The sequence below is a fragment of the Ursus arctos genome, unplaced genomic scaffold, assembly GCF_023065955.2.
Source record: "Ursus arctos isolate Adak ecotype North America unplaced genomic scaffold, UrsArc2.0 scaffold_6, whole genome shotgun sequence".
Taxonomy (NCBI): Eukaryota; Metazoa; Chordata; class Mammalia; order Carnivora; family Ursidae; genus Ursus; species Ursus arctos.
Window position 1 is genome coordinate 49,801,746 of NW_026623078.1, and position 27,914 is coordinate 49,829,659.

The 27,914-nt window shown below is 42.2% G+C and overlaps 1 protein-coding gene across 3 annotated transcripts in view; it reads left to right on the forward strand.

Moving 5' to 3' along the window:
* Window positions 1-27,914, forward strand: part of ERICH5 (glutamate rich 5) — a 35,947-nt gene that overhangs the window by 1,158 nt on the left and 6,875 nt on the right. For 2 of the 3 annotated variants that reach the window (XM_026495669.4, XM_057307770.1), the window contains 2 exons: window positions 3,957-7,088; window positions 26,522-27,427. In XM_026495669.4, coding sequence (XP_026351454.2) covers window positions 7,031-7,088; window positions 26,522-27,427 — 964 coding nt within the window. In that variant the 5' untranslated portion in view covers window positions 3,957-7,030. The remainder of the gene's footprint in view (window positions 1-3,956; window positions 7,089-26,521; window positions 27,428-27,914) is intronic. The other variant, XM_057307771.1, reaches the window with a different exon arrangement.

Below are 27,914 nucleotides of genomic sequence, written 5' to 3' on the forward strand. Positions count from 1 at the left end.
AGCATGCAACTCTTGATCTTGGGGTCATGGGTTTGAGCCCCATGCTGGGGGTAACTTTTAAAAAAACACAAACAGGAATGAGATAGCCAAGCTGGGTTTGAGGCATGCCTGTTTGGGTAAAGACAAAAACTAAATAATGAAGCCTTATGCTTTTATATCAAGCCCTATATTTTCAAAGCTTTTTAATTTCAAAGTAATCAGGATAGATATTACCCCCATTTTAGAGATTAAATGATTAAAGTACTTGATAAGACTTTCCTGGGTGCTTTTTGTTATACGATAACAAGTTTCTGGTCCTTAATATATATGTCCTTGCTATACTTTAAAGATCCCAGCAATTTTACTATGGTTTTGTACTGGAAGCCAGAGAAGTCCAAAGCACTTATTTTATGTGTGAAACATGGACCACAAAATGTTTGAGAATTCTTCCTAGGGAATCTTAACTGATTTTGCTGTATCTCTTTGGAGACAGACTTAGGTTCTTGATTTTTCTATTTAATATCTGCATGACTTGGGACAAGTTGTCTAAACTCCCTAAGCCTCGGTTTCTTCATCAGAAAACTGGAATAATTCTACCTCATAGTATTGTTGTGAGGATCCCAGTAAATATAATGATGTATAAAGTACCTAGCATAGGGCCTTGTACAGAATAAATGTGCAGTGAATATTAGTTCTCTTCATCAATCCAACTCCCATCTCCTCAGCCTTCCTACCACAGCCACCTGCCCACACCTAAAGTCTTTCACAATATTACAAAACCTATATACCAGGGAAAGAAACACTTACCATCACAGTCATATCTTTTGACTCAAGAAGATTTTATAAAATTTTCCAAACTTGTATTTATTAGAGCAGGAATTAGCAAACTTTTCCTATAGAGCCAAAGAATAATACTTTAGGCTTTGGGGCCATATGTTCTCTGTGGCAACGACTCAGCTCTGCCATAGCGCAAAAGCAGCCACAGGCAACATATAAAGGCTGTGTTCCAATAAAACGTTTACAGAATAAAGGGGCTGGCCAGATTTGGCCTGCAGGCCATAGTTTGCTGACCCCTGTGTTAAAAGATTACTCTTACTATTATTAAAAATAACTGCTTTGGGGCGCCTGGGTGGCTCAGTTGTTAAGCGTCTGCCTTCAGCTCAGGGCGTGATCCCGGCGTTCTGGGATCGAGCCCCACATCGGGCTCCTCTGCTATGAGCCTGCTTCTTCCTCTCCCACTCCCCCTGCTTGTGTTCCCTCTCTCGCTGGCTGTCTCTCTCTCTGTTCTCTGTCAGATAAATAAATAAAAAATCTTTAAAAAAAATAACTGCTTTAAGTAATGTCCTTATTTCAAAGAGATGTATGTTGAAAAATATATGGATGAAGTATCATGATTTATCTGCAACTTATTTTTGAATCGCTAAAATAAATGTAAATAAAATCTAAAATAAATGAAGGTAAACAGAGCAAATGCAGCAAAGTGTTAACAAATGTTGAATTTAAAGTGAAGGGTATATAGGTGGTGGTTGTACTATTCAACTTTTTGAGTTTGGAAATCTTCATACTAAGAAGTTGGGAAATGTATATGCTTTAGGAAGGGATTTTGGCATTTAGATATTATTTTGTTTTTTCTGGATATCAGTTGGTAGCATGTCAGAGTGATTTTCCAACAGGTAAATGTGATAGAACAGACTTAACACAAGGCTTTGGTTTTCAGTGACCAAACTCGCGGCTCCAAGTTTCTGAGAACTGCAGGCACCTGTATTCATTGTGCTTTTGGTTTATACTTGCTATGGGAATTAAAAGTGACAGGCTGCATTCGCTGTTAGAGCAAATGCTAACAAGTTCATCTGATATTCATTGGTTCGGTACACTGGCCCATCCCCTTATTGTTAAGAAGTTAAAACTATCACAGTCATTATCATCAGCTATTAGTTATTAAATGTCCAGATTAGGAAGTGGCCCATTAGTGCAGTTGACCCTTGAACAACTCAGAGGCTAGAGGCACTGACCCCCTCCCCCACCACATTTCGAAAATCCATGTATAACTTTTGACTCCTCAAAGACTTAACTACTAATAGCTTACTGCTGACCAGAAAATCCTTATCAATAACATAAGCAGTTGATTAACACATTTTTTATACTCTATGTATCATATACTCTATTTTTTTTGATAAAGCCAACAAGAAAAAAGAAAATGTTACTAAGAAAATGATAAGAGAAAGTACATTACAGTACTGTACTGCACCGGAAAAAAATCTGTGATAAGTGGACCCTCCCAGTTCAAATCATTGTTGTTCAAGGGTCAACTGTAATTTGGAACTCTATTTAACTCAACCTTTACATTCTTAAGTCACCCGGATATTAAACATGCTTAGAAATCTGGTGAAGAGAGGAAGGGATGGTGAATCTAAGTGCAAATATCCTGTAAACTTAATGAATGTTGGTCACCTTTCAACTAACTAAACACACATAAACCGATACAAGAATTTGGAACCGTTAAGAGGACAATAATAAGGAATCCAAAATATTTCTTCTATGCCCCTCTTTGTTCAGACTGGGAATGCTCCTGACTGCACTGGATTAAAAGTAGGACAGAGCAATGCTTTCTCTCTCTCTTTTTTTTAAACCATTTTTCCCTCCAAGGAGAATATATTTTTTATACTCTTGGATACAAAGAACCCAAAGTACTTCATTCACTATTTTACTGTGAAGGAGTGACACTTGGAATGTAGAGTGATGTCTATAAATGTTTGTCTTTGAGTTATTTTATATTTCTTAGAGTCAGTTTTTGAAATTTTAGTATAAATGGGGTTCCATGTTTCTAAGTGTCTATAATATGACATTTTACATATTATTTTCAATAATTTGAAAAGCTTGCCATGTACATATACTTTTATCCTTAATAAAGGTGTGATACGCAGGCTAAAACACCAATCTTTTGCTTTTAACTAGAACTTAATTAACTTAATACTGTGATACTGTATGTCATGGTGATCAGAAAATGTCACTGATTAGTTAATGGAGAAATAATAAATTTGGGACAACATCAAAACATGGGTATGTTGAAGAAAAATGATAAAAGGAGTCCTTGGAGGTGAGAAGACTCATGAACTATGCCTTCAAGATACTATACATCAAGGTACTATCAGCATTTAAAATCACAGTATAAGTTATATTCAGGTATTATCAAGATAAGACTGAAGGAATAAGACGGGACAGGTAATTGCTAAGAAGGAGAGTGGTCAGGGAGAGGGGAGGTAGGGTAAGTTTGTATATCAGTCTAGATAATTAAGTTGTAAGCAACAGAAACAAACCAGCTCAGTTAACCATAAAACGAAAATTGTATTGTAGTTCACCAAACGAACGAGAAGCCTGTAGAGCAAGACCCAGATTTGTGTATACTGGTCGTGGGAGAAGCAGTCCCATTTCTTAGTCACTGGTTCCAAATATACTCTGCAAACCATAGGGCAGCACCCCAACCTTCAAAGATGTTTTCTCTTGGCTGGTGCCATAACTGAGTGTTTAATGCGCCCCTCCATCATCCTACAGGTTTAGCTTCTTCTGGATGTGGAGGTAGATGAAAAGACCAGCAAATCATAGAAATTAACCTATTACCTTACTTGTCTCATAGTAAAGTGAGTTATTTGATAAGATACGATACTGAATGTAGTGTCTTGGTGTGAAATGTCTTGATGATACTATCATGATGTGCAGGAAAAGCAAATCTAATCCAACGTCTATTAAAGAAAAAATACCAAAGAAGTTCAATCACTCTTTCAACTGTTTGCAAAGAGGTCCTAATCACTCGTTAGTGAAGTGGCTGATAGGGCCCCTCAAGGTATAGGTTCCATTTCGGAGGCTTATAGTTGGTGACTCTTAGCACTACTGGCAAACTGGGCACTCAGCCAGGTAAACCATGTTAAGTGGAGGAACATGCAGTTAAGCTCATGTGTGGCTTCTTTCTCTGTTCTTAGAGCCATTCTATTCCTGAGCCCATCGAGCAAGCATTGAGGTGGCCCGTGAAGAAGACTAACATCCACAGGATACTGGATTATTATTGATCACCTGATTATAAAATGCTTCCTCTGAAGAAAATGGAAGAGACCATGGCTTGGCTGACAGATTATCTCCAAGGAAAAGTAAGATCCCCATGAACTCCTAAAAAATAGTTGTTGGAGAAAAGTGGGTACTTAACTGGGTAAGCCCTGGTTTCGCATGAAAGCATTAGGATTCAGAGAATTTCAAGTTAGTGTTTATATTTAACTAATCTGTGAGTTAGTGCATCTCTTTTGAGGAAGAATAGAGTTTTGAAAAACTTTCATTAGCTAAGTAAAATTAAATGTGACTTTAACTTAAAAAAAAAAAAAAAGTCTTCTGAAGTGGGAGCCTGCCCTGGACTGACTTGTGTCCCCTCCCTTCCCCATTCCTATGTTGAAGCCTTACCCCCAGTGTGACTCAGTGGGGAGGTAGGGTATAGGAGGTAGTTAAGGTTAAGTGAGGTCATAAGGATGAGGCCCTAATCTGTTAAGACTGTGGCCTTGTAAGAAGAGGAAGCCCCAGGGGTGGCTGGATGGCTCAGTTGGTTGAGAGTCTGACTCTTGGTTTCAACTCAGATCATGATCTCTCTCATAGGTCATGGGTTCAAGCCCTGCATTGAGCCCACACTCAGCAGATAGAGTCTGCTTGAAGATTTTCTCTCTGCCCCTCCCCCCACTCACTCTCTTTTGCCCTCTGTCTCTCTAAAATAAATAAATGAATCTTTAAAAAAAAAAAAAGAGGAAGTCCCCTCCCCCCATATGATGTCCCCATATGAGGACACAATGAAAAGGCTGCCATCTGCAAGCCAGAAAGAGTTCTCACTAGAAACCAAATTGGCCAGTACCTTGATCTTAGCCTTCCCAGGCTCCAGAACTATGAGAAATAAATATGTTATTTAAGCCACCCAGTTAATGGCATTTTGTTATGGCAGCCCAACTTATGAAGGCCTTTTGATAGCATTTATATAAGACATAAATATTCCCCAAATTTTGGCCTATACTGAAAGGTCCATCCACGTACCTCTCCCCCTAAACTTCCCTGCACTAATCAGTAATTTTGCTCAGAGACTTGGAATCCAGCCAAATCCTTAGCCACTTTCAAAGTACTTGTCTTTTTCCCTGGGGCACAGTAACCCTGGATAGAAGGTTAGGAGGAGAGTTATAGTATGTATTTGTAATGTTATAAAGTGTACTTCCTCAAAGATACCCAGTCTCCTCCTCATTCGAAGGGATTTATGAGTTGATTGCTGGGCAGCCCAGGTTTTGTCAGGCCTACACTGCAGGAGGGAGAGGAAGAGGGGAGAAACAGAAGAGAAGGGGTAAGGAAGGGGAGGAGAAGAGAGGTAGAGAAGGAAGGGAGGGAGGGAGACCTCTAAACACACCGTAAAGACCATAGCTGTGTACCCCTATGACCCATATAGGGAAATATGTCAAATTTTAGGCAATTTGAACATCCAAATTAATAATGATGATGCTATGATCTGAATTGTGCCCCCCTCATTCATATGTTGAAGTCCTAAACCCCTGTGGTTTTTAATATGGCTGTTTTGGAGACAGGGCCTTTAAAGAGGTAATTAAGATAAAATGAGGTTATATGCGTGACCCTAATCCAATATGACTGGCATCCTTGTAAGAAGAGATTAGGACATAGATACTTATTGTGGGAAGACCATGTGCAGATACATGGTGAACACTGCCATCCCAACCAAGGAAGGGCCTTCAAAAGAAACCAACCCTACTGACACCTTGTTCTCTGACTTCTAGTCTCAGAACAACGAGGAAATAAGTTTGTGTTGTTTAAGTCAACCAATCTGGTACTTTGTTATCCCAGCTCTAAAAAACTAACACAAGTGGTAACATGACCCATTGAATAATGTAAGAATTCATGAGTATTTACTGCTATAAATAAATGAATAATAAATGGAGGAAAAGGCAAAGTGCACCCTTACTGTAGATGCCAACTAATAAATGTAGAAGGAATAGTGTAATTAGAAAACCACCATTTGATAACCATCGTAGTAATAATTGATTCCAGCAATAATATTAATGTATGCTAACAGTAGCAGATAAAAAATTTGATGAGATATAGGATATTAGCCTTAAAGTCTCTCCCCCTAAATTACCAGGAGTAAAATAGTAACTTTTTTGGTGGCAGACTTGGCAGGCACCACTTTAACTTATTGGTCAAAGTTAACATGACCAATAATAGAGCAAACTGACATGCTGTGCTCTCGATAGGAATTCGAACAACATAACATCGTGTATTCCAGCCAAAACTGCATTGCCTGAAAACAATCATAAGGAAACACTGGACAAACCCAAATTGAGAAATATTCTACAAAATAAATGGCCTATTCTCTTAAAAAAGGTCAAGGTCATGAAAGACAAAGACTGAGGGAACTACTTCAGATTAAAGCAAACTACAGAGAGGCACAACAATTAAACGTAATGTGTGGTCCTGGATGGGACAATGGGCCAAAATTGAATACGGGGTGGATTAAATAGTCTAACAGCAAACTTCCTCGTGGTAACAGTACTGACGTTATGTAAGAATAAGACTGCCATCCAAAGCTAGTCTACCAATCAATAGCCACTGGCCACAGTTGCCTCCTCCCCTCCCCAGCTATTTAGTGATGATTCAGATGGGCCCTCCCAGCCCTTCGCCCTCTCTGGGATATCGTTCGTTTCCCTGCTTCTGAGGTCTTTTCCCTCTCCTCCTTGACTGCACTCCCCACCTTCTGCTCACCTGGCTTCCTGTCCCTGTCCTCTCCTGCTTCCTAGCTCTCCCCTCCCTGGCCCGCTGGCCCCTTCCACCTCTGCGCCGCAACCTTGCCTCCCCAGGTGTGTGCACCGGCACCCCCGCGCTCCGCTGTGCGCTTGCGCTCCGCACCCACCGGTCCGAGCGGGCAGAGTTGGAGGAGCAGCCCCGCCGCCGGGGCAGTTTGCGCGGGATCGGAGCCGGGTTCCGACAGGTGGCTGCGCTGTTTCACAAGGCCGCCCTTCTGCCCGCTATGGGCTGCTCCAGCAGCGCCCTCAACAAGGCCGGCGACGGCAGCAGGCTCCGCAGCGGTGAGCAGGGGACCCAGCCCCACCCCCGCCCGGGCCTCGGGATTCGGGTCGGCTTGCGCCCCGGGGGTCCGAAAGGTGCGACTGGGGTCCGCCCCGCCCGGCAGGGGGCGGGCTGCTCGCTGAGGACGGGAGTGCACCCTGAACGCTGCGCGACTCCCTCTGGAAAACCGGAGCGCGGCTGCTGGACCCGCGGTGTGGAGGTCCCTCTGCGCCCAGCCGCGCACGCTGCCCAATGCGGGAGGTCAAGGGCTCGGCCCCGGGTTACCCTAACCGCCTGGTGATCGGGGAGGTGGTGTTAAATCCCTACCGCGGTTGGCCGCGGATGCCCTTAAACGGATGAATATTTTCCTGCCCTTACACGACGTGCTCTTTCATCTCCTAAAGTACGAACTTTCAGATTGTAGAAAGCTGCAAATTCACTGGGAACTGGGAACCATTAGTTTCTGTCTTAAGGAGAGACGTGATACTCGTTTTTCTATCGAGACCTTGCCCTCTAGTCCGCATTTCAGCATCAAAGCTGGTAAAGGATGCGGAGAGTACAGGTGGACATTCACTCCATCAGGTAGGTTCCTGCACTGTTGAAGAGATCAGATCCGCTTTCCTTGGCTTCAGTATTTCTTGACAAATATCCGGGTGATAAAAAGTGGTCATCACCGAAATTCAACAAGTGTATTTTGAACGTCTATTATGTGATAGCCAGGTGCCTGGCTGGGTGCTGGAGATACAAGTGACCCTACTTTTGGGGGTTAGGGGCCCAAGAGACAGGAAATAAACAAGTTAAATGATTAAGATAAGTTTCTAACAGTGAGAAGTGCTGTGAAAAGAGTAAAAACAGATTAATGAACCAGAGAATGACTGGGTTTTATGTGCCCTTCTTAGATTTTGAATGGCTAACATTTTTGACAAAGTTTCAAAGGTTAAGCAAATTCCTTCAAGTTAGTTTGCAATGATATTGGAAGCTAACCCTAGGGGAAATTTTATATTCCAGTTAATTCCTTTTCAGAGATCTTCTTTTAGCACCTTGTGTTATTCCAATAACAGAAATATCTTCCTCTGATTTTGTAGTAGAAAGCACAGGGTTTTCATGAATGCTGTTTCAAATTTCAGACACTATGTCCTAGTCAGAAGTATGTTGTGTTGCATTCATTTTTGTGGTGTATGATAAATTTATTTCTAATTTCAGTAGATAACAGAAAGCAATAAAAAGTTTGGAAATAGGCAGTCATTAAAACCATATATAAAACTGATTCCAAACCCTTTGTCACTGACAACCATGTGAAGTGATGGAAAAATCCATTCCTAATGTACAATACTTGCTAACCTTTCTCCTAAAGAAATGAAAGCCTCTGTACCCCAAACATGCTCTCAAGAGGCCAATGCAATAATAATAATAATAATAATAATAATAATAATAAATTTAAAAATTTTTTAAAGAGGCTAGTACAAGGAACAATTTCTTTAATGTTTCATTTTATTTTATGAAATCAGGTAGATTTTGCATTCTGTTCCATGATAAATCCGTGTTGGTTTCAGTATGAAAAACTGAGGAAAACTGATGCTTCAGGAAGATACACCATATTTTGGTTTCTCTTTTCCCTTTCCATGATCCCAGATACTTCAGGAGTAGCATACTGATTTAAAAAGCAGAGCACTACAGGCACTTGGATGGCTCAGTGGGTTAAGCCTCTGGCGCTTGGTTTTGGCTCAGGTGGTGATCTCATGGTCCTGATCTCATGGGTTGGGAGATAGAGCCCCATCTTGAGCCCTGCCTCAGGCTCCACACTCAGCAGGAGTGTGATTGAAAAGGCTCACCCTCTGCTCCTTCCCCCACGCATGGGCACATGCACGCGCTCTCTCTCTCAAATAAATGGGGGTGCCTGGGTGGCTCATTTGATTGAGCCACAGACTCTTGATTTTTGCTCAGGTCATGATCTCAGGGTGCTGAGAACACCCGCGTGGGCCTCTGAGCTCAGTGGGGAGTCTGCTTCAGGATTCTCTCTCCCTCTGCCCCTCCTCCTGCTCACTCACGCTCTCTGTAAAAAGCAAATAAATAAATCTTAAAAATATGGAAATAAATCTTTTTTTAAAAAGCAGAGCACTAAATCATCTATAGATTTTTAAAAATTTTTTAAAAAGATTTTTATTTATTTATTTGACAGAGAGAGAGACAGCCAGCGAGAGAGGGAACACAGGCAGGGGAAGTGGGAGAGGAAGAAGCAGGCTCCTAGCGGAGAAGCCTGATGTGGGGCTCCATCCCAGAACTCTGGGATCACGCCCTGAGCTGAAGGCAGACGCTTAACGACTGCGCCACCCAGGCACCCCTAGATTTTTAAAATTTTTTAAAGAATTTATTTATTGGAGAGAGAGGGGGGGGCATGTGTGTGAGTGGGGGAAGGAGCAAAGAGAGAGGGATGGCAGACTCCGTCCTGAATGCGGAGGCAGGACTCGATGTGAGGACCCTGAGGTCATGACCTGAGCTGAAATCAAGAGGCAGGAGCTCAACCAACTGAACCACCCAGACACCCCTCATTATAGATTTTTTTAACTGATAAAAACATGACTCTGGGGAATGTTACTCTTAGGAAAGGGCAAAAGCATCTAATAGGTGGAATGGCTTCTTAATCCTCTCAAAAAATAATGAATAACCTTGTTTAAAAAAATTTTATCACCAGTATTAATAACCATCAACATAAGTCACACCCTTTCATTTTTTATTCATGCCTTCCTCATTGTTCTAAGTTTTCCTGGATGTTCTGAAAGAAATGTTAAAATGCCTGACAACCAGGTTTAGTGTGTAGAAAATTAATACTCTGCATAAATTGCTCAATGCACATATTGAATCAGTCAACAGGTGTATTTTGCTTCTGATCCCCGATCACACAATACTCTCTTGTAATTGGATACTATTGTATGTTCATCAGCATTTCAACTCCATGATCTTGGAGACTCAATAAATAATTCATTCCTGTTTCTGCAGCTCAAAACTTCTTTAAATCCTATATACAATCCCAAGTCTGTATGTATGAGCTTTTAGATTAAAAAGAATCCAAGTTTATTAAATGTCCTGTATGTGCCTTTACTCCCTGTACCCCTGGTACCTAACAATATTTGGCACATAGTTGTTGAATTAATTACTTCATTTAATATTTATGACAATACTATGACTAAGTACTATGATTATCTCCATTTCACAGATAAGGAGCCCTGTGACCTTGGGCAAATTATTTACTCTTCAGAGACAGAGCTGGGCTTTGAATTCAGGTTCTCGGATTCCAGAGCTTGACCTATTTCTCCTTAAACCAACTTGTGACAACTAGATTTAAATCTGTTTTTGCTTCAAATCACTTTGGATCTCCATTAGAGATGTGGTCATCCACTATGTAAATGACAAAAGAAATTGAATAAAGTATAATATAGTATTATAATTTAATGAATTTAATAATATAATTATAATAGTTTAGTTATAATCCCTAAATAAGATCTATAGTAATAAATATACAGTTGTGACATATGTAATATATAAGCTTATTATATATTAATATAAAATATACATATTTTAATAAGTATCACTAAATAAGTAAAATATGAACTTTATATTTACTTCCAAATATAAACTAGGAATATTTGGAAGACATTTATTTAACCCTAGGGATATTTTCAGCAGAGTACATAGATGTAGAGAAACGTCCAATGCCCTCCCATAGAGATACAGATAATCTTCATATCATACCAGACATTCTTTGAATTCACAATATCAACCTGAAAACTGCATGGGTTGGTGTTAAAATACGTGAACTAGCCTGTAGGCTGGATTTGCATTGACAGTTCTGCCTACCTGGATTTTCTGTAACTGGTTAAGAACTGGTATACATGATGCAATATTAGCTTACAAACAAAATGATCATTAAATAATGGGTTGGGCCAGATGACCTCTGAGGTCTCTTACAACTCTAAAATCCTGTACCATTAAAATATGAAGATACTTATTTTCTGGGCTTAAATTTAAATCAGATAGCAGCTATTTGGTTAGGTAGCTGTTAGGCTGAATAGGAAAATACATTCTAGTGATCACGTGGCTATGTTTGTTCTGACCCATCACACTGAATCCCACTGAGCTTCTTCCCCTCCCCTCCGAAGATGACTGACTAGGGAAAGAGGCCTGGGGGACTAGGACACAGGTGGATAGTCAAATAACTATCCAGTGCTATCAAAGTATAGAACAGGGCCTGGTACATGGTAGTCACACATAGATTTTTACTGAATGCCCTAAGATGTGGGAGGAAAGAGGATTTTCTTTCCAAAAGGACGATTAAACTGAGTGGACTTTGTTGTATTTGTGGAATCGAGTTCTAAATATTGGAGCCATATTCTGTTTAGAATTTCTGTTCTTTTCAACACCCTGAGGATCTGATGGAATTTGAACACAAAGGTTTTGTTGATTTTATGGACTTTAATGGACCCCACGGGTCTCTAGGTCTTTGTACCTGAACCTTCCTCCTTGTGCCACCAGCTTCCTATGTATATATATGATTCTTGCTCTGCTCTTTGCTAATAGAAATGCCATCTGTTTCTGGCAGACTTCTTCCTGAGTTCTTACAGCGTAAGCATCAGCATGGACAAAGTAAATAGATGGTAATTATTGACAAATTCATTTCCACTGATAGCTATAATCATTTGTTTATTCTACCCTGAACTCTCACTAGCTGCATGGAGTCCATGTTACCTAGGCAATAGGATGAGGCTTGAATTTCATGCTGTTATGTGAATTGTTCTTTGTACTGTGGAGATACCTTCAGCCTTCAATGAAATATTTTCACACAGTGACATTTCAGTCCTAAGGAGACAAACATTTTTTTCTTTGTAATTGAAGAATGAACATCATTAACATTAAAACTCATTTTAATAGGCTTTCCTTGCATGGAGATATTAGATATATACATGGGATTTCTTCCTTTAAAATGCGAGAAGTCTGGACCAAGTCCTGTATGTCTTTGTGTCCCCTCTAGAGCCTGGCACACACAGAATGCTTGGCAAGTCTTTGTGGTAGGGTGGTTACTACATACAGCTAATTAAAATGGAATATGAGAACCACATACGTGGTTCAAAATTTAAAAACATTTGAAAAATGCATGCTGTGAAAGGTATACCTCCTGACCTATTCCCCCCATCTGCTTAGTTCCAATCATACCCATGGGTAAATACTCTTATTAAGTGAGGGGGTTTTTTGTACATTCTTCCAGAATTTGTTTATACATTGCAAGTATTGCTTCCCTCTTCCATCTTCACTATAAAATGTAATTTTTAAAAGATTTTATTTACTTGCCAGAGAGAGAGAAAGAGTGAGTGAGAGAGAGCACAAGAAGGGGGAGTGGCAGGCAGAGGGAGAAGCAGGCTTTCCGCTGAGCAAGGAGCCCGATGCAGGACTCGATCCCAGGACCCTAGGATCGTGACCTGAGCCGAAGGCAGCTGCTTAACCGACTGAGCCATGCAGGTGTCCCTATAAAATATATTATACCAACTATTTTTCACCTAACAAGATGGAGATCTTTCTATATTGATATATAGTGAATGTTTTTCTCCTTTCTTACCCTTGCTTAATAATCTATTGTTTGATTTGTTTAACCAGTCCCCTATTGATGGACATTTGGTTTGTTTCCAATCTTTTCCTGTTGCAAACAAGGCTGCAGTGAATTCCTTTATATATACATCATTTTAGATGTGTGCAAGCGTAACTGTAGAACCATTTCCCAGAAGTGGCATTACTAGGTCAAAGGGTATGTGCATATATGATTTTGATGGATAGCTGCCTAAATGCCTTCCTTAAAACTTGTACCACTTTACTCTCTCATCAACAATACAGTAAGTTTTTTTTTTTTTAAATAGAATTGAAGGATTTTTGAGATTAGTGCAGCCACATCAAAGCATGGGCTTGGAGGATAAGAGAGGAGAGAAGGTAGGAGCTCCCACTTGGTTCCAGGTACTTTATTTTTTTATTATTATTTTTTAAAAGATTTTACTTATTTATTTGACACAGAGAGAGACAGCCAGTGAGAGAGGGAACACAAGCAGGGAGAGTGGGAGAGGAAGAAGCAGGCCCCAGAAGAGCAGGGAGCCCGATGCAGGGCTGGATCCCAGGACCATGGGATCACACCCTCGGCCAAAGGCAGACGCTTAACGACTGAGCCACCCAGGCACCCCGGTTCCAGGTACTTTAGACTGTGATCTCATTTAATCCCCACAAGAGCCTTCTAAAGCAAGCATCAGTATCAGCAAATACAGCTAGGAAACTGCAGCCTAGTGAGGAGAAATAATTTGCCTGAGATCTCAGAGCTAGCAAGTGATGGGGCTACAGCCCAGTACATGTGACTCGGAAGCCCCTGCTCTTCTCACAACCCAGTTCCATCTGCGGTCCAGTCCCACTTCTGCCATAACTCGTTGTCTGGCCTGACCTGTAGGAAGAACACAAGCCATATCTGTTCAGCGGGTGCATGGGTGGATGGCTGGATTGACAGAGATGGGGATTAAGGGGGTGAGAGTACTATTCAGAAAAGCCGAGGGAGAGTAGGAATCAGGACCCAGGGAATAACAGAAACTTGGAAGGCAACATTGGATGAGGTGGGCTTGGAAGAGAGTGGGTTGTGAAAAGGGTCTCCTAATCAGGTAGAAAAATGTCAACACAGCCAAACAAAGCTTCATTGTGTTCTTTTAAATCATGCACCTGTAAGGTTGCCACATGTCACAGCTAATGTGCACCGTTTCACTTCTGTGTTAATGTTTTACAACATTGGGTTTAAAATAAAAACCTAACCCTTGTGGGGGGGTTACTGCAAAGCTCACCAAGACTGATAAAGAGCATCACACTTGGCCAGGCTTCAACGCCTGGTGTGTTTCAGGGTATGTAGTTCTAGGTCATTTTTTGTTTTTAAGCAAAATACCAGAATATAGCTCTCCAAGTGAGTGTTAATGTCTGAAAGTATCAAAATGACCTCAGAAGTGTCTTTACATTTGCAGGGACATTGCTGTTGTCCGCATTCCTTGATCCCTTCCTTGGGAGTTGCCATCTGGCTCTAGAGTTCATTCTTTGGTATATATTCAAGGGTATCAGAGGTTTGCCCTTTAAGGATGAAGACTGAAAAAAAACCCCACATTAAAAAAAAAAGATTTGTTTATTTTTTTGAGAGAGAGAGAGAGAAAGAGAGTGAGAGCATGAGCAGGGGGAGGGGCAGAGGGAGAGGGAGAGAAATCCTCAAGCAGACTCCCTGCTGAGCACGGAGCCCAATTTGGGGCTCTCGATCCCAGGACCTGTAGATCATGACCTGAGCGGAAATCAAGGGCCGGATGTTCAACTGACTGAGCCACCCAGGTGCCGCACATTGATTTTAATAGCTAAACGTCTTTAGGACGTGCTTTAGGAGGGTGGACAAAACAGGCCAGGTGATGCTAGTATGATCAGAAACAGGGATGGTCATTGGAAATAGGCAAGGAAAAGAAAGGGCAGCCATTTGTTGTAGGGGCAAGTTCAGGTGATTTCACTTTCTTCCCCATGGAAGGGCCCAAGGGGCTGTGGGTCCCCAGGATAACTGGGCTGGGCTGCAGTGACTGGGTGGCTAGAGTCCCACACCTAGGAAGGATGACCCTCTTCTCCCAGACTACATACTGAGCAGTCCTTTGGCTGCTCCTTTAGCCTGTCTTCTCTAATAAGACAAAAGACCTCAAGACAGGATAACGTGTTCTTTATTCCTACTGAACACTTCTTGACATTTGAATATGTATGACTCTGAACACTTGCTTTGAGATGAGCACATCGTATTAGACTAGTTTAGATAAGTGAAGTGTCCAAATGTACATTAAATAGGAAAGTCAAGATGCACGATCAAGGAAGCATCCAAAGACAGCAAAAATGACATCCCTGTGCTCTCTTTCTACTTTAGGGTCACTAAAAGTCACATTTCATTTATAAAGAGTGTAGCCGTGACAGTATAGTTCAAAGTGGGCATCAAAATAGCACCAATTAACATCAGCTAAGATAGGAATAAAATGAACTTGACCTCATAAGCTGAAGATTGAAGTGACTCATGTTCAAGAGGCTGCTCAACAAGCCTTCTCTATGGCCTGAGCTCCTAGCTTTCCTGGCTTCTTTGCAGCTGTTCCAGATGCCTCGTCCCCAGCCCCCAGGCCCCTCTTTCTCTCTCAGTGATTGACCTGTCTCCTCTCCGTTAAAAGAAAGGTCCTCGGGATCTACTTCTTTGGATGCACCATCAAACCAAGTTTTGGGTTTTTTTAAAGATTTTATTTATTTATTTGTCAGAGAGAATGAGAGGGAGAGAGAGAGCATGCTCGTGCACAAGCAGGGGGAGTGGCAGGCAGAGGGAGAAGAAGGCTCCTCACCGAGCAAGGAGCCCGATGCGGGACTCGATCTCAGGACCCTGGGATCGTGACCTGAGCTAAAATCAGACACTTGACTGACTGAGCTACCCAGGCGTCCCAAGTTTTTTTAAAATTTTTTTGTCTATCAGTTATTGTCTGCTCCTCTTACCAGCATTTTCCTTTGGGGACAGTACTTCCTCAAACCTGTAATATATTTGTCCTTACATTCAGTGGAAAGGACCTCTGCTTTATTCAGAGGCTTGCCTTTAAAACGTCCTCCTAAAGGGTCCCTGCAGGATGAAGACATTCCACAATTTGCAGACTGCCCTGCTTGATCTGTCCTTATTATCTTCTCGGCCTTGCCCAGCTAATGCTTCTCTAGTCTATGGTGATGGAAACATATCTGTCCCTATGTTGACTGTATCAGAGCGACCCAGCCTGTGAGAATGGGTTTCAGCAGGCCAGCGTTTCAAAGCCAGCCGTTAGGGCAGCCAGGCTCCAGGGGCAGCTTCCTCCTGCCGCACTGTGCTGCGCAAGCGTCCTATTCTATGTGAGCCGCGACATTGAAGAGGTCAGGAAGCACTGGGATGTGCATTCCAGCTGCTCTGTCATTTTCACTGGCTGTGGTTCTTCTGACTGAAGAGGACATCTGCCTTCAGCCACCCCAGCAAGGACCTCTGTTGAAATGTCCTCCCCAAACCATTCTCCTTGCTCTTGTTGGTAATGTTAAGGAACTCTATTTTTTTTTCCTTAGTTGATTCTTTGAGAGGGCCTATTCTTACCCTTTCCATTTTTCCCAAGACTGAGAGGAACCACATAGTTCCATTTCCTTTGTTTACACTGGAGTAGTAGCCTCTATAGACTAGATGATTATGAGTGGCTCCGATTACCTATATACTTTGAACTAGTGGGTGTGTGTAAATTTCAACATACTGGGAGACAGTATAGAGTGCGGATTAAGAATGTGAGTCTGGGGGCACCTGAGTGGCTCAGTCGGTTAAGCATCTGCCTTCAGCTCAAGTCATGATCTCCAGGTCCTGGGATTGAGCCCCATGTCGGGCTCCCTGCTCAGCAGGGAGTGTGCTTCTCTCTCTCTCTGTCCTCCCCACTGCTCTTTATCTCCCTCTCTCTCTCAAATAAATAAATAAATAAATAAATAAAATCTTTAAAAGAAAAGAATGTGGGTCTGGCTTCAAATCCTGGTTCATGATCACTTATTAGTGATGTGACTTTGAGCCACTCAATCTCCTTGTACCCCAGTGACTTCATCTGTAAAATAGAATTAACAATAGTGCCTATTTCATAGACTTGTTCTGAGGAATAAAATCAGTTAATACATATAAGGCACCTAGAAGGTAGCCTGAGTATTGCCTAGAATAGGAATTGGCAAACTTGCCTGCTGGCCAAATCCGGCCCACCACCTGTTTTTGTGAATAAAGTTTTATAAGAACACAGATATGTCTAGTCCTTTACATATCACATGACTGCTTTCTCCTCACCATGACAGAGTTGAGTCGTTGCAAAAGCAACCCTAAGCCCGGCAAAGCTGAAAACATTCGCCACCTGTCCCTTTACAGAAAAAAAATTGCCGACCCCTGCCTAGAATATTGTCTAGTAAGTCCTCAATAAAAATGATCTGTCATTAACACCAATTTTAGTAAATCTCAATTTTTCTTTATTGCTTTACCAAGATCAAGTTTTTTGGTTTTTTGCTCAAGATCGAGTTCTAGATCCCTGAGTTTGTTGATTTTTCTTCTGACTTTATGTTCTTTTTAATAAAAGAAAAACTTTCTTTTTTTTCTTTTTAGTGAATTTGTAAAAGGAAAGGAACTGTTAAAAATATTAAGTTAGTAATAGCACAAGTGGTACAAAAATAATAAAAAATCATAAAAGTGGTATGTGAATGAGCAAAGTTAATGAAACAGTTTTTTCTAAAGTTATCAGATCTCGTTTTGGTAGGTTACATGCTCTTGTACTTTTGCTGCTATACTTAAAAAAAAAAACTTTTATTTCAGAACAGTTTTAGATTTACAGAAAAATTATGAAAATAGTACAGAGAGCTCCCACAGACCCCACACCCACTTTCTCTTATTATTTACATCTTACGTGAGTAGGCCATGTGTGTCACAATTAATGAACCAATACTGATACATTATTATTATTATTATTTAAGATTTTATTTATTTATTTGAGAGAGCAGGAGTGGGGGGAGGGGCAGAGGGAGAGGGACAAACAGACTCCCCGCTGAGCCGGGAGTCCTGATCTGGGACACTATCCCAGGATCCTGGGATCACGACCTGAGCTGAAGGCAGACGCTTAACCGACTGAGCCACACAGGTGCCCCTGATACTTTATTATTAACCAAAGTCCATGCTTTATTCAGATTTCTTCAATTTTTCTCGAATGTCCCTTTTCTGTTCCAGAGTTCCATCCAGGATTCCATAATGCATTTAGTCATTGTGTTTCCTTAGACCCCTCTTGACTATGACAGTTTGTCAGACTTGTTTTAGATGACCTTGACAGTTTTGAGTATTGGCCATGTAGTTTGTAGTCTATCCCCCTCAATTGGGATTTGTCTGCTGGTTTTCTTACATTGCTCCTGGGGTTGTGGGTTTTGGGAGGAAGACCACAGAGGTAAAGTGCCCTTCACACCACATCATCTCAAGGGTACACGTTCTCAGTGTGACTTATTATTGCCTCCTAAGCATCTCTAATCCTCCGTTTGGAGACTCTGAACTTGGAAAAGGGTGAGTGTAGATTTTTATTTTATACTCTTCTGAGTATAAATCTTCTAACTTAATCATTTCTGTGATTCTTGGTCAAAACTGCCTCTTGCTAGATCCAAGCTTTTCCTTATGCCCTGGTTTATGAAGAAGCTCATTCAATTCAGTTTTCAAATGTCTGTGCCAGAGCTGGCCTCCCAGGTGCTTAGGACTGTAAGGGGGAAGACAGGTGGCTTTTCATTCTGGGAAAGAAAATCCCTCACTTCCCTCAGTGCGGTCTGTACTGTTTCCTCACCATGGAGGCAAAGTCATCTGAACTGAATGTGGATCCCTAACCTGAGAGAGTAACAGCAGGGGTCAGCTGAAAGCCTTGGGGTCCTACTCAGTCTGCCACTGCTGTTCTGGTCCTAGGGGTTCAGGGGGACACTGACCACCCACCTATCTGTCGTGCATACGACTGCTCTGTTGTACAATTTAAGTATTCTATCCCAGTCCCAAATCTGCTGATTGCTTATGGGAACACTCACCTTCCCAAGCACAGGAACGTGCTCCTGGCCATGGGCCTCCACACCCTGCACCAGACTGAGTCAGGCAGAGGCACAGTGGCTGAGCTGGGAGAACGGCCAGCTCACCTTGGAGTAGCCACTTGCGCGCAGCTCTTAGAGAGCAAGGTAGAATAGAACACGTATTAACCTTAAGTTCAGAGGAGAAATCAGAAGACTTCTTTTTTCTGGACCTAGCTAAGGACGAGGCTTAGCAAACCCAGCCAGTTCTGTGAAATGAAGGCAGCTTGAGAAGAATCTCTGTCTCCAGCGTGGAGCTCACGTAGACCAGCCCGGGCCCTTGGTCCATTGCTAAGTCAGTGCACTCACCTCGTCTCCAGAGCCGACTATGGCATGAGGCTGAGGACGGAGACCATCCCCGGTGTCTGATGATGAGCAGCAATGCCCGTGGACAGTGAGGGACGCCACCCCCAACAGTTCTGTGTGTTCATCATCCACTTTCATCACTTTCATCTTTCCTGACTAGCTCCTTCCTGCCTTTCCCTGGGGACTCCAGAGTGCGGCCGTGGATGCCCTGACCACATGGGGATCTTGTCCAAACATAGATTTGGTTCGGTGGGATCTGGGGTGGGACCTGCGAGTCAACAAATGCACAAACAAGCAAAAGAATAACTGCCAGGTCATGCTATGGTGCAGGTTCTGAGCCCACGGTGTGCCTGAAAGCACCTGAATCTTCTAGGTGGAATCAGACTTTCTTGGCCTTGAATCTGAGTTCTGCCACTCATGAGCTATACACCGCACCTAAATGAAGGTGCATAATCTGTCTGTGCCGTGATTTCCTCGGCTGTGTAATGGGGATAATAACAGACTTACCTTGTGGAGTTTTTAGGAAGATTGAATGAGATAATCTACAAAAGCTTGAGGCAAAGTGCCTCAATAAACATGAGCCACTGTTGTTCCTCCTAGAGAAGCAGGGTGGGCGAGGTCTGTTCAGGTCGGTCAAGTGTCGTAACTTGGGCATATCAGAGACATGATCTTCACTTTCTCTCTCCTCTTCCTTGTCCATTGAGATGCCTTCGATTTTGTAGACTAGATTTCTGCCCAAATGCTGGATCCCCATGTGCCAGTAATGAGCATCAGTCAATGAAAAACTCTTTCTTAGTGGTGAATACTGTTGATAATTTCAAAAGTGATGTGTTATGCAATAGCATCTTTGAAATAAGAGTTTATCTTCTAGGAGTTGGAAAGAAACCAAAGGAAATGAAACTGGAACATTATTTCTGCAGGAGGTGACGATTTGTCATTACTTGTCTCTGTAGCTCTTCAGTAACAGCCTTTTCCCTCTACAGGCCCTCCATCTCCACGTGTGCTCGTCAAGTGTTCCAGAAGTGTCTCTCCAACGACATGGTCTTGTTTATAGCTAAATCCCAACATTAGGTTTACCTTCAAACTTGATCAAATTTACTCTGGGAAGGTCAAAATTAATTTTAGATATGTCAACCCAGATAGTTCTGTTGAAAAGATGGCTTGTCCAATTTTTTTTTACCCTCTTCAGGATATTTTGGCTGTGGTTTCCTACTTTAGTTACATGGGGTTTTGCTGAAGTTCACGTCTCTTCAATATGAATGCCCTGTTAACATCTGCCGAATGGCAGAACGCGCCCCTGGGGATGAGCACACGAGGACAGTGTTTGTAGACACTTTGGTGAGAGAAAAGGGCAAAAGCATCTAGAGCAGCCCCACTGGTAGCTCCACAGATGTTTGTTGGATAAATGATATGATGAAATTGAGGACAAAGAGAGTAGTAAAAGGAGAAGATGAGTAGACTCTTCCCTGGGGGCTGACACCTGCTGCATCTCGGTTCCCAAAGCTCCGCAGCTAAAGAAGCTAGAAATGGTGGCAGCAAAGTAAAATACCGGGGTGCCCCTTTCTCACCGATTTTCTAGAAAACCCAGCAGACAGGCCGGTGAGGTGTTTGGGATGTCTGATATGTCACAGCCATGGGATAGGAAATATTGACCTCAAGTTCTTCTCCTTGCTGGGTAGAAACTTTTCATTTCGGATTAGGGTAATGAACTGAGTTGAAAAGCTTCCATCATAATGTGAATTTCAGGTATGTTAGCTCTCGTTCTAATCCCTTCTGTAATGTTGCCTAGTATTTCATTTCTTTGTGTGCCTATCACAACGGTGCTTACAACAAGGGTTCTGTTAGTTCAGCTGTCACAACAAATTTGTTCATGGATCAACTTACAACAGAATCAAGAGAGATAATGAGCACCAAAGGATTAGGCCCAGAGCAGTGTATAATTTGATAAAATGTAGGGTTCAGAAAACAGACACATCTTTAAACAACTCTGGATGTGGAAACAATGCATCTCTCCACAATTTTTATTACATAATAATATAGATTAGGCATAGAATGTCTCCTGTGTGTGGACAAAATATCTCACTGCTTTCCAAGTTAGTGTGCTAGAAGAGATGATGTAGTACTTTCTTCCTCCTCTAGGAGGAATGTCTGGGATTCACAAAACCACGTGGACAGAGCAGGTGGAAATTCTTGGGTGAGAGGTAAGGCGTAGGTACCAAGTTGTACTTGAATGAGGGAAGTAGCTAGTGTTTGGATCTCCCTGCAGACAGCAAACTGGAGGATAGCAGGGACCAGATCTTCCTGGTCAACTGCTGTGACCTCTGCTCAGCGCAGAGGCGGCCTCTAGTAGGCACTGAATACTTGAAATCAGTGAGTACGTGAAATCAAAGCCAACAAACAGAATGAAAGATATTTATTTGTATAAAAGCTCAGTGGACTTCATTAATGCCAGTCAGGTCATGCCCGATATTGTGACTACTACCCATTATTGATCAATAATCGTATTTTAAAACTTATCGTGGGTAACAGTGATTTTGTAGGTCAACGTTGACAACTTTCTAGCGTTTAGGGGACTGTTTATCCAAGCTTCTTAATGTTGCAATTCATTCTTTCTGTTGCTATGTTAGCTATAAGTTATTGGCAGGGCCACCAGGAGGCCAGAAAGGACCTTTGTGAGACTGGAAAAAGATGCCCTCCCCACCCAACACACGCAGCCTTACAGGCACACGAAGGCTGGAGTTCAGCTCTCCCTCGCCCCTCGGCAGGACACCCTGTGTAGTGAGAAATCAGCACCCGCGTGGCTGTTGCTGCCCCCAGTTTACCGAGTACCTGCTCACGTCACACACCGTGTTGGGGAGCTACGCACATTATCACCTCAGTCAATTCTCTGAGGAGACCTGAAAGGCAGCTGTCATAGCCCCATTTAACAGATAAGGAAACTGAGGTCCAAAGGAGTTAGGAACGTGTGCAGATCGCACCGTCGAATAAATGGTGGAATCAGATTCACATCCAGCGTCAGAACGGTCTGGAATGCACTGGTCCAGCTGAAGAGGAGGGAGGTTAAACAAATCCAAAAATTGTAGTTGCCTCAGCAGCTGGGGATAAAAATCTGATGAAGGATAGAAATCTGGTGCCTGAAAGGAAGTGTTTGTGGTGACGGAAGACTTCATTATTGTACTCTCTGAGAAGTGCTTTGAAAGTACCATTTGTTTTCCAACCTTTTCATTTATTTACTCCGATCTCTCTTTGTTTCTGAATAAGCTTAGAGAAAGGTACCGGTATCGGAATGAATGAAATTACTTTACTTTTCTCTTTGTCCACCATAATCTCTTCCTTGCTAGTGCTATTAAGTGAGGTCTAATACCGGTGATGGCTAACGTGGATTGTCACTTGGTGATGACAGTCCCTGTGCTAGTGCAAGGCGACACATGGAATCCTCACAGCAACTCTGCTAATACTGTTCCTGCTTTACAGTGAAACTGAGGGGCAAAGAGCCGTAATCAGGCTAGTGAGTGCAGGAGTCGGGACTCAGACCCACTACATTATGGGTATTGTTTTCAAGGTCATATGATCTCTGTCCTCTCTTAGAACAGATTACCCTCTTCTATCACATAAGAGAAATAACTTTTGGGCTGTTAGTTAAGAACTATGACCTCCAAAATACAGTCATTTCAAAATTCAAGCAGAAGGCAGTTAATCAATATAAATACATAAGGAATGTGTCATTAAACTTAGAGCATTTTCTCTCTTGCTCTGTTTTTGGTGATCATTTTCTTCCTTCCTTCCTTCCTTCCTTCCTTCCTTCCTTCCTCCCTCCCTCCCTCCCTCCCCCCCCCTTCTTTCTTTCTTTCTTTCTTTCTTTCTTTCTTTCTTTCTTTCTTTCTTTCTTTCTTTCTTTTTCTTTCTTTCTCTTTCTGATTTTAAAATCTTAAGCCAGCGAGAGAGGGAACACAAGCAGGGGGAGTGGGAGAGGAAGAAGCAGGCTCACAGCGGAGGAGCCTGATGTGGGGCTCGATCCCAGAACGCCGGGATCACACCGGAGCCGAAGGCAGACACTTAACGACTGCGTCACCCAGGCGCCCCTATTTATTTCTTTTTTCCTTTAAGTTTTTATTTAAATTTCAGCTAGTTAACATACAGTGCAATATTAGTTTAAGGTGTGGAATTCAGTGATTCATTACTTACATACAACACTAGTGCTCATCCCAACAAGTGCCCTCCTTAATACCCATCACCTGTTCAACCCCCCCCCCACATCCCCTCCAGTAATCATCAGTTTGTTCTCTATAGTTAGTATTTGGTGGTCATTTTAAAGATGTTTTACCTCCTTTGGGCTACCTTAGGAAAATATTAGAGACAGTGACATTTCTTCTGTAGTATTTCCCAGTTCTGTTGACTATTTACAGGTTGTACTATAAAAATATTATATGTCGAGAACATTTGCCTACTTCAAGATATATCCGTAAGATTAGGAAAAGAATGAAAATTGATACTGTGATCACGGGCATAAATGTTCTAGTTATGTAGCAAAAATTGATAGATCACTTGGACGTTTGTGACACTCTGTGGATAAATAGCTTTTGGTTTTGGAGAAAAAACTTGACTTAGTCTGATAGCATAATATGTTTTTCAAAATATAAAATGGAGCGACTTTGTTTTGAGTGTGTTGTCACATCCCCCGCAGCTTTCCGCGCTAGAAGAATGATGCCTTTGAATGCGCCCGCAGCTGCCACAGCTGGATGAAAGTCGTTCGTCTAATTTAACTGACAGTACTAATCACTGTAGTAACTATTTTACCAGAAAATAGAATTTGGCAGACATCTGTGATTAGTATATTAGCACATTTCTTTGTTAATTCCCTAAGGCTACCATCACCAGAACATCCCTTGTGTGATCTAAAATGAATTGTCTTGTCCTAATGAGTTTCTTTATAGGTCTGAGAAATCACTTTTGTTAAGTTGTCTAAAGTGCTATTAATTTGAAAGCTTCATTCATGATGAGGCCTGAGGGAGAGCCAAAGAATAGCCCTTCTCCCAGTTCTGACATATGACCCCCCGGGCCTGGAATCTCCCCCAGTCCTTCCCAAACTCTGCTCCTCCAAGCCTCACCTTAAATTACTCTCCACCTAGGGCTTCAAACCCATTCCCAGAGGCAGGGTGGGAAATGATTTGATGTGAACAAATGTATTAAAAAGGGAAACAGGGGCACCTGGGTGGCTCAGTCGGTTAAGCATCTGCCCTCAGCTCAGGTCATGATCCTGGGGTCCTGAGATTGAGCCCCATGTCAGGCTCCCTACTCAGTGAATCTCCTTCTCTCTCTGACCCATCCCTCTCATGCTCGCTCGCTCTCACTCATTCTCTCTCAAGGATAAATAAAATCTTTAAAAATAAATAAATAGAGAAAAAAATTGGCAATGAGTTGAGTTAATGATAATACACAAACTAAGGAAGTGAAGATCTACGACAATTTTTCACTCAGGGAGAGATGAAAAATAATTTACGCAAAGTAATAGCTTGCTGTTTGGCTCCGTTCCTCCTAGCAGACGTGTTCGTTCTATGGACATGGACCTGGATGTTGATTTACCCAAATTACAACACAATTCCTATTTTCAATGATTGCTGATATACAATTGCTGAATTGAAAGGAAATGTGAATGTGTAAAGGGAGAGAGTGGAGAGTGACAGAGGTGGGAGAAGAAGGAGCCCAAGTCTTTGTTTTCCATAGTGGGAGTGAACTGAAATGCCCAAACTGAGAGATCATGAAGTAGCAGTTTGCTTAGTGATATAGAAGAAAAATATCCCTCCAAAACAGCTAAATGAATTAAGATACTCGCCCCTAGGGAAGGGGAAATGGGAGAGGAGAGCCGAATATTAGTTGTGTATCTTACATTAGATAAGCGAGATGTATGTATGCGTATATAACTGGAGTGGGGAGTAACTTAGGGGAAAAAGAATTAAAAAAAAATGAAAAGAGAAACAATCTTTAGGAAAAAAAAGAAGTATATCACCTAGAGGCCTATTTTAACATGTTGGTTTATTTTCTCGCAGTTATTCTCACCCTCTGTTTGTGATTGTCTTTCCCTTCGTCCCTCTTTCCCTTCCGGTGAGCAACATTGCTGTAATCATACTGTGATGAAATTGATAGCTGACTTACTGAGCACTTAGGTGTACAGCAGGCCTTGTGCTTGTACACATTTTATATGCACCGTTTCATTCAATTAACCGAACTGTGCGTGCCGATATTTTAACTTCTGTCATAATTATGTTCTTATATTAGCATGTGGTCTTCATAATCATCTTTTTTCATGGTACGAGAACATTCCATCCAGCAGAATATGTATTTTTTTCCCCAAATTATTAGACTTTTAAGTTGTTTGCCAGCTCTTGCAATTATAAAGAATCCTGAGATGATATACTTTTCCCCAAAGCTTTTTCCTGACATGTATGCTTTTAGGATAAATTTCCAGAAGGAGGATTACTAGGTCAAAGAGTGAAATCATGTTGCCAAGTTGCTTGTCTTAAACTGTCTAGGGCACTTTTACGTTCACTGTTTCATGTGACGCCTCATGCAGCTCTGAGACAGGGAGCAGAGAGAGATTCACTGCCGTTTTACAGATAAGATACTTAGGACCTAAGTCTTCAAGGTCACAAAGCTGGAGGAAGAGCCAGAATTAAAATGCATGGTTCCCAGCTCTTTCTTATTTCTGCCCCCCACCCCAATGAAATGAAACTCAGACTGAGCTGTCCCTGTACTTTCCTTCCCAGACGTCTTGGTCTTTACCTAGTGGAGCTTCTCTGTCATGGGGCCCTTTCCTTTCACTGAGGGCCATTCTGCTTCAGGAAAAAGTAAGACCTCTCTAGCAGCCCCAAACCACAGTTCTTCTGAAATCTTCTACCGGGGCTAAGGAGGAGAAAGGGCAAGAAGGGAAAAGAACATGAGAAAACAACGTGAAATGTGCTTACTTAGAAAATGGGGCAGGAACCATGAGAAGGTGTCTGAGGAGCAAACAAAATACTGTGGTTTTGGAGGACTTTAATGCTTAAGATAAGGTGTTTGAGCTGAAGACAGTAAAGAAGTTTGAAGTTGGGGAGTGTTAGGGTCATGGTATGGCCTTTCTTTACTCAATTGTACGCAGGATTTTCTTGAATGTTAAATCTTCTTTGTTTCAGATTTTATTTATTTATTTACTGGGGGGAGCAGAGGGAGGGGGTGTAACAGAGAATCTCAAGCAGACTCCGCACTGAGCATGGAACCTGACGTGGGCTTCTGTTCCCACAGCAGGAGGCCATGACCCGAGCCGAACCCAAGAGTCAGATGCTTAACTGACTGAGCCACCCAGGTGCCCCTAAATCTATTTCTTGATGGTAATACACTTTCTCAGGCTAGAAACTAACCAACAATTTGATTTTTTCTTTTTCTTTTTCAAATGAATGATCAAAAAGTAACTTTAAATATGTATTTTTTTCAACCACAGAAGAAAGTGAGTCCTGCTTTTCCCAACCCAAACCACGTACACTGGGAAAAGAATCTACTCTTTATGGCAAGGTACAAAAGGAAAGTCCTCCCCCCCTCGTGAAGCTCAAGGTTTCAGCAGTGTCTACAGCTAACGGTGTTAAATCCCTCCATGAACAGCCCCTGGCAAACGATGCTGCAGATCCACCAGGACCCACAGAAGAGACTCAGCCTCTAGGTGGACCCGAGGAGTCCAGGCCACGCCAGCCAGCGGGCGAAGATGATACCTCAGGAACAGGAGAAAAGAAGAAAGACATGGGAGCAGTGACAGAGGCTCAGCCTTTAAAAGGAAATGCTGAGACTGAATCTGCAGGAACAGTCACCAAGTACCAGCCTTTGAGGACCACAGGAGAGAGGGCCTCTCCTGGAGCAGTGGAAGGTACGGAGAACCCACATACTGCCGGAGAGATGAAACCTCTAGGAACAGCTGAGAAAATCCCTCCTCTGGAAGCAGCTAGAAAGCCACAACCTCAAGAAGCAATGGGAAAGGGAGAACAGGCCCAACTCCCAGAAACCGTTCCCAAGAAGAATGAATCTCCAGAAATATTAGAAGCAAGCCAGTTTGTAGAAACAGCTGAAGAGCGGCAACTTCAAGAAACATTGGGAAGAGATGAGCAGTCTCAACTTCTAGAAACAGTTCCCAAAGAGAGTGAAACACCGGAAGTATTAGAAGGAAGCCGGTTTGTGGAAACAGCTGTAAACAACGATTTGCTCCATAAAACTCCTGAAGGTCCAGGAAACATGGAGCAGATTCAACCTGAAGGAATAAGAGTTGGAAGCATGGAGCATTCAGCGGGAATTCTAGAAATAGGAGCAAATATGGAAATGGTCAGGAGAAGTCACACGAATGATGACCAACACATTGAAGGTAAAAGTTATGCTGGTTAGATGTGCTGCATGAGAGATCATCCCTGGGGATCTCTAGTTCAGGTGGTTGGACTTCATTTGACCTAAACCAAAAAGGCTTCCATACCTGGAAAAATAGGCTTTTGGCTTTCCAGCAAAAAATTTCTACTTGATCTTAGCCAAAAGGCTGAGAAGTGATCCAGCAAAAATTTTCCAAAGCATAGTCTGTGTCCAAAATTTTTAACCTGGAGTTATCGTTGTTGAATGCAATTGGATATTGAAGGCAACGAGTTAAAATTTCAGAATTTTTCCACGTTCACTTTTCATCAGGCCCCTATGTGGTATGGGGATCCAAAGTAGAGTTGAATAGGTGGTTAGTGGGGGAGCTCACCTTCTAATGAAAGAATACCCAGCTCATTGATCTTACAGGGCAGTTTTCATCTTTGCCAATTTATCCTAGGAAAAAAATTACTGTCAGTCTGCTCCTGTCCTCCTGCTGGCTTCTTGTC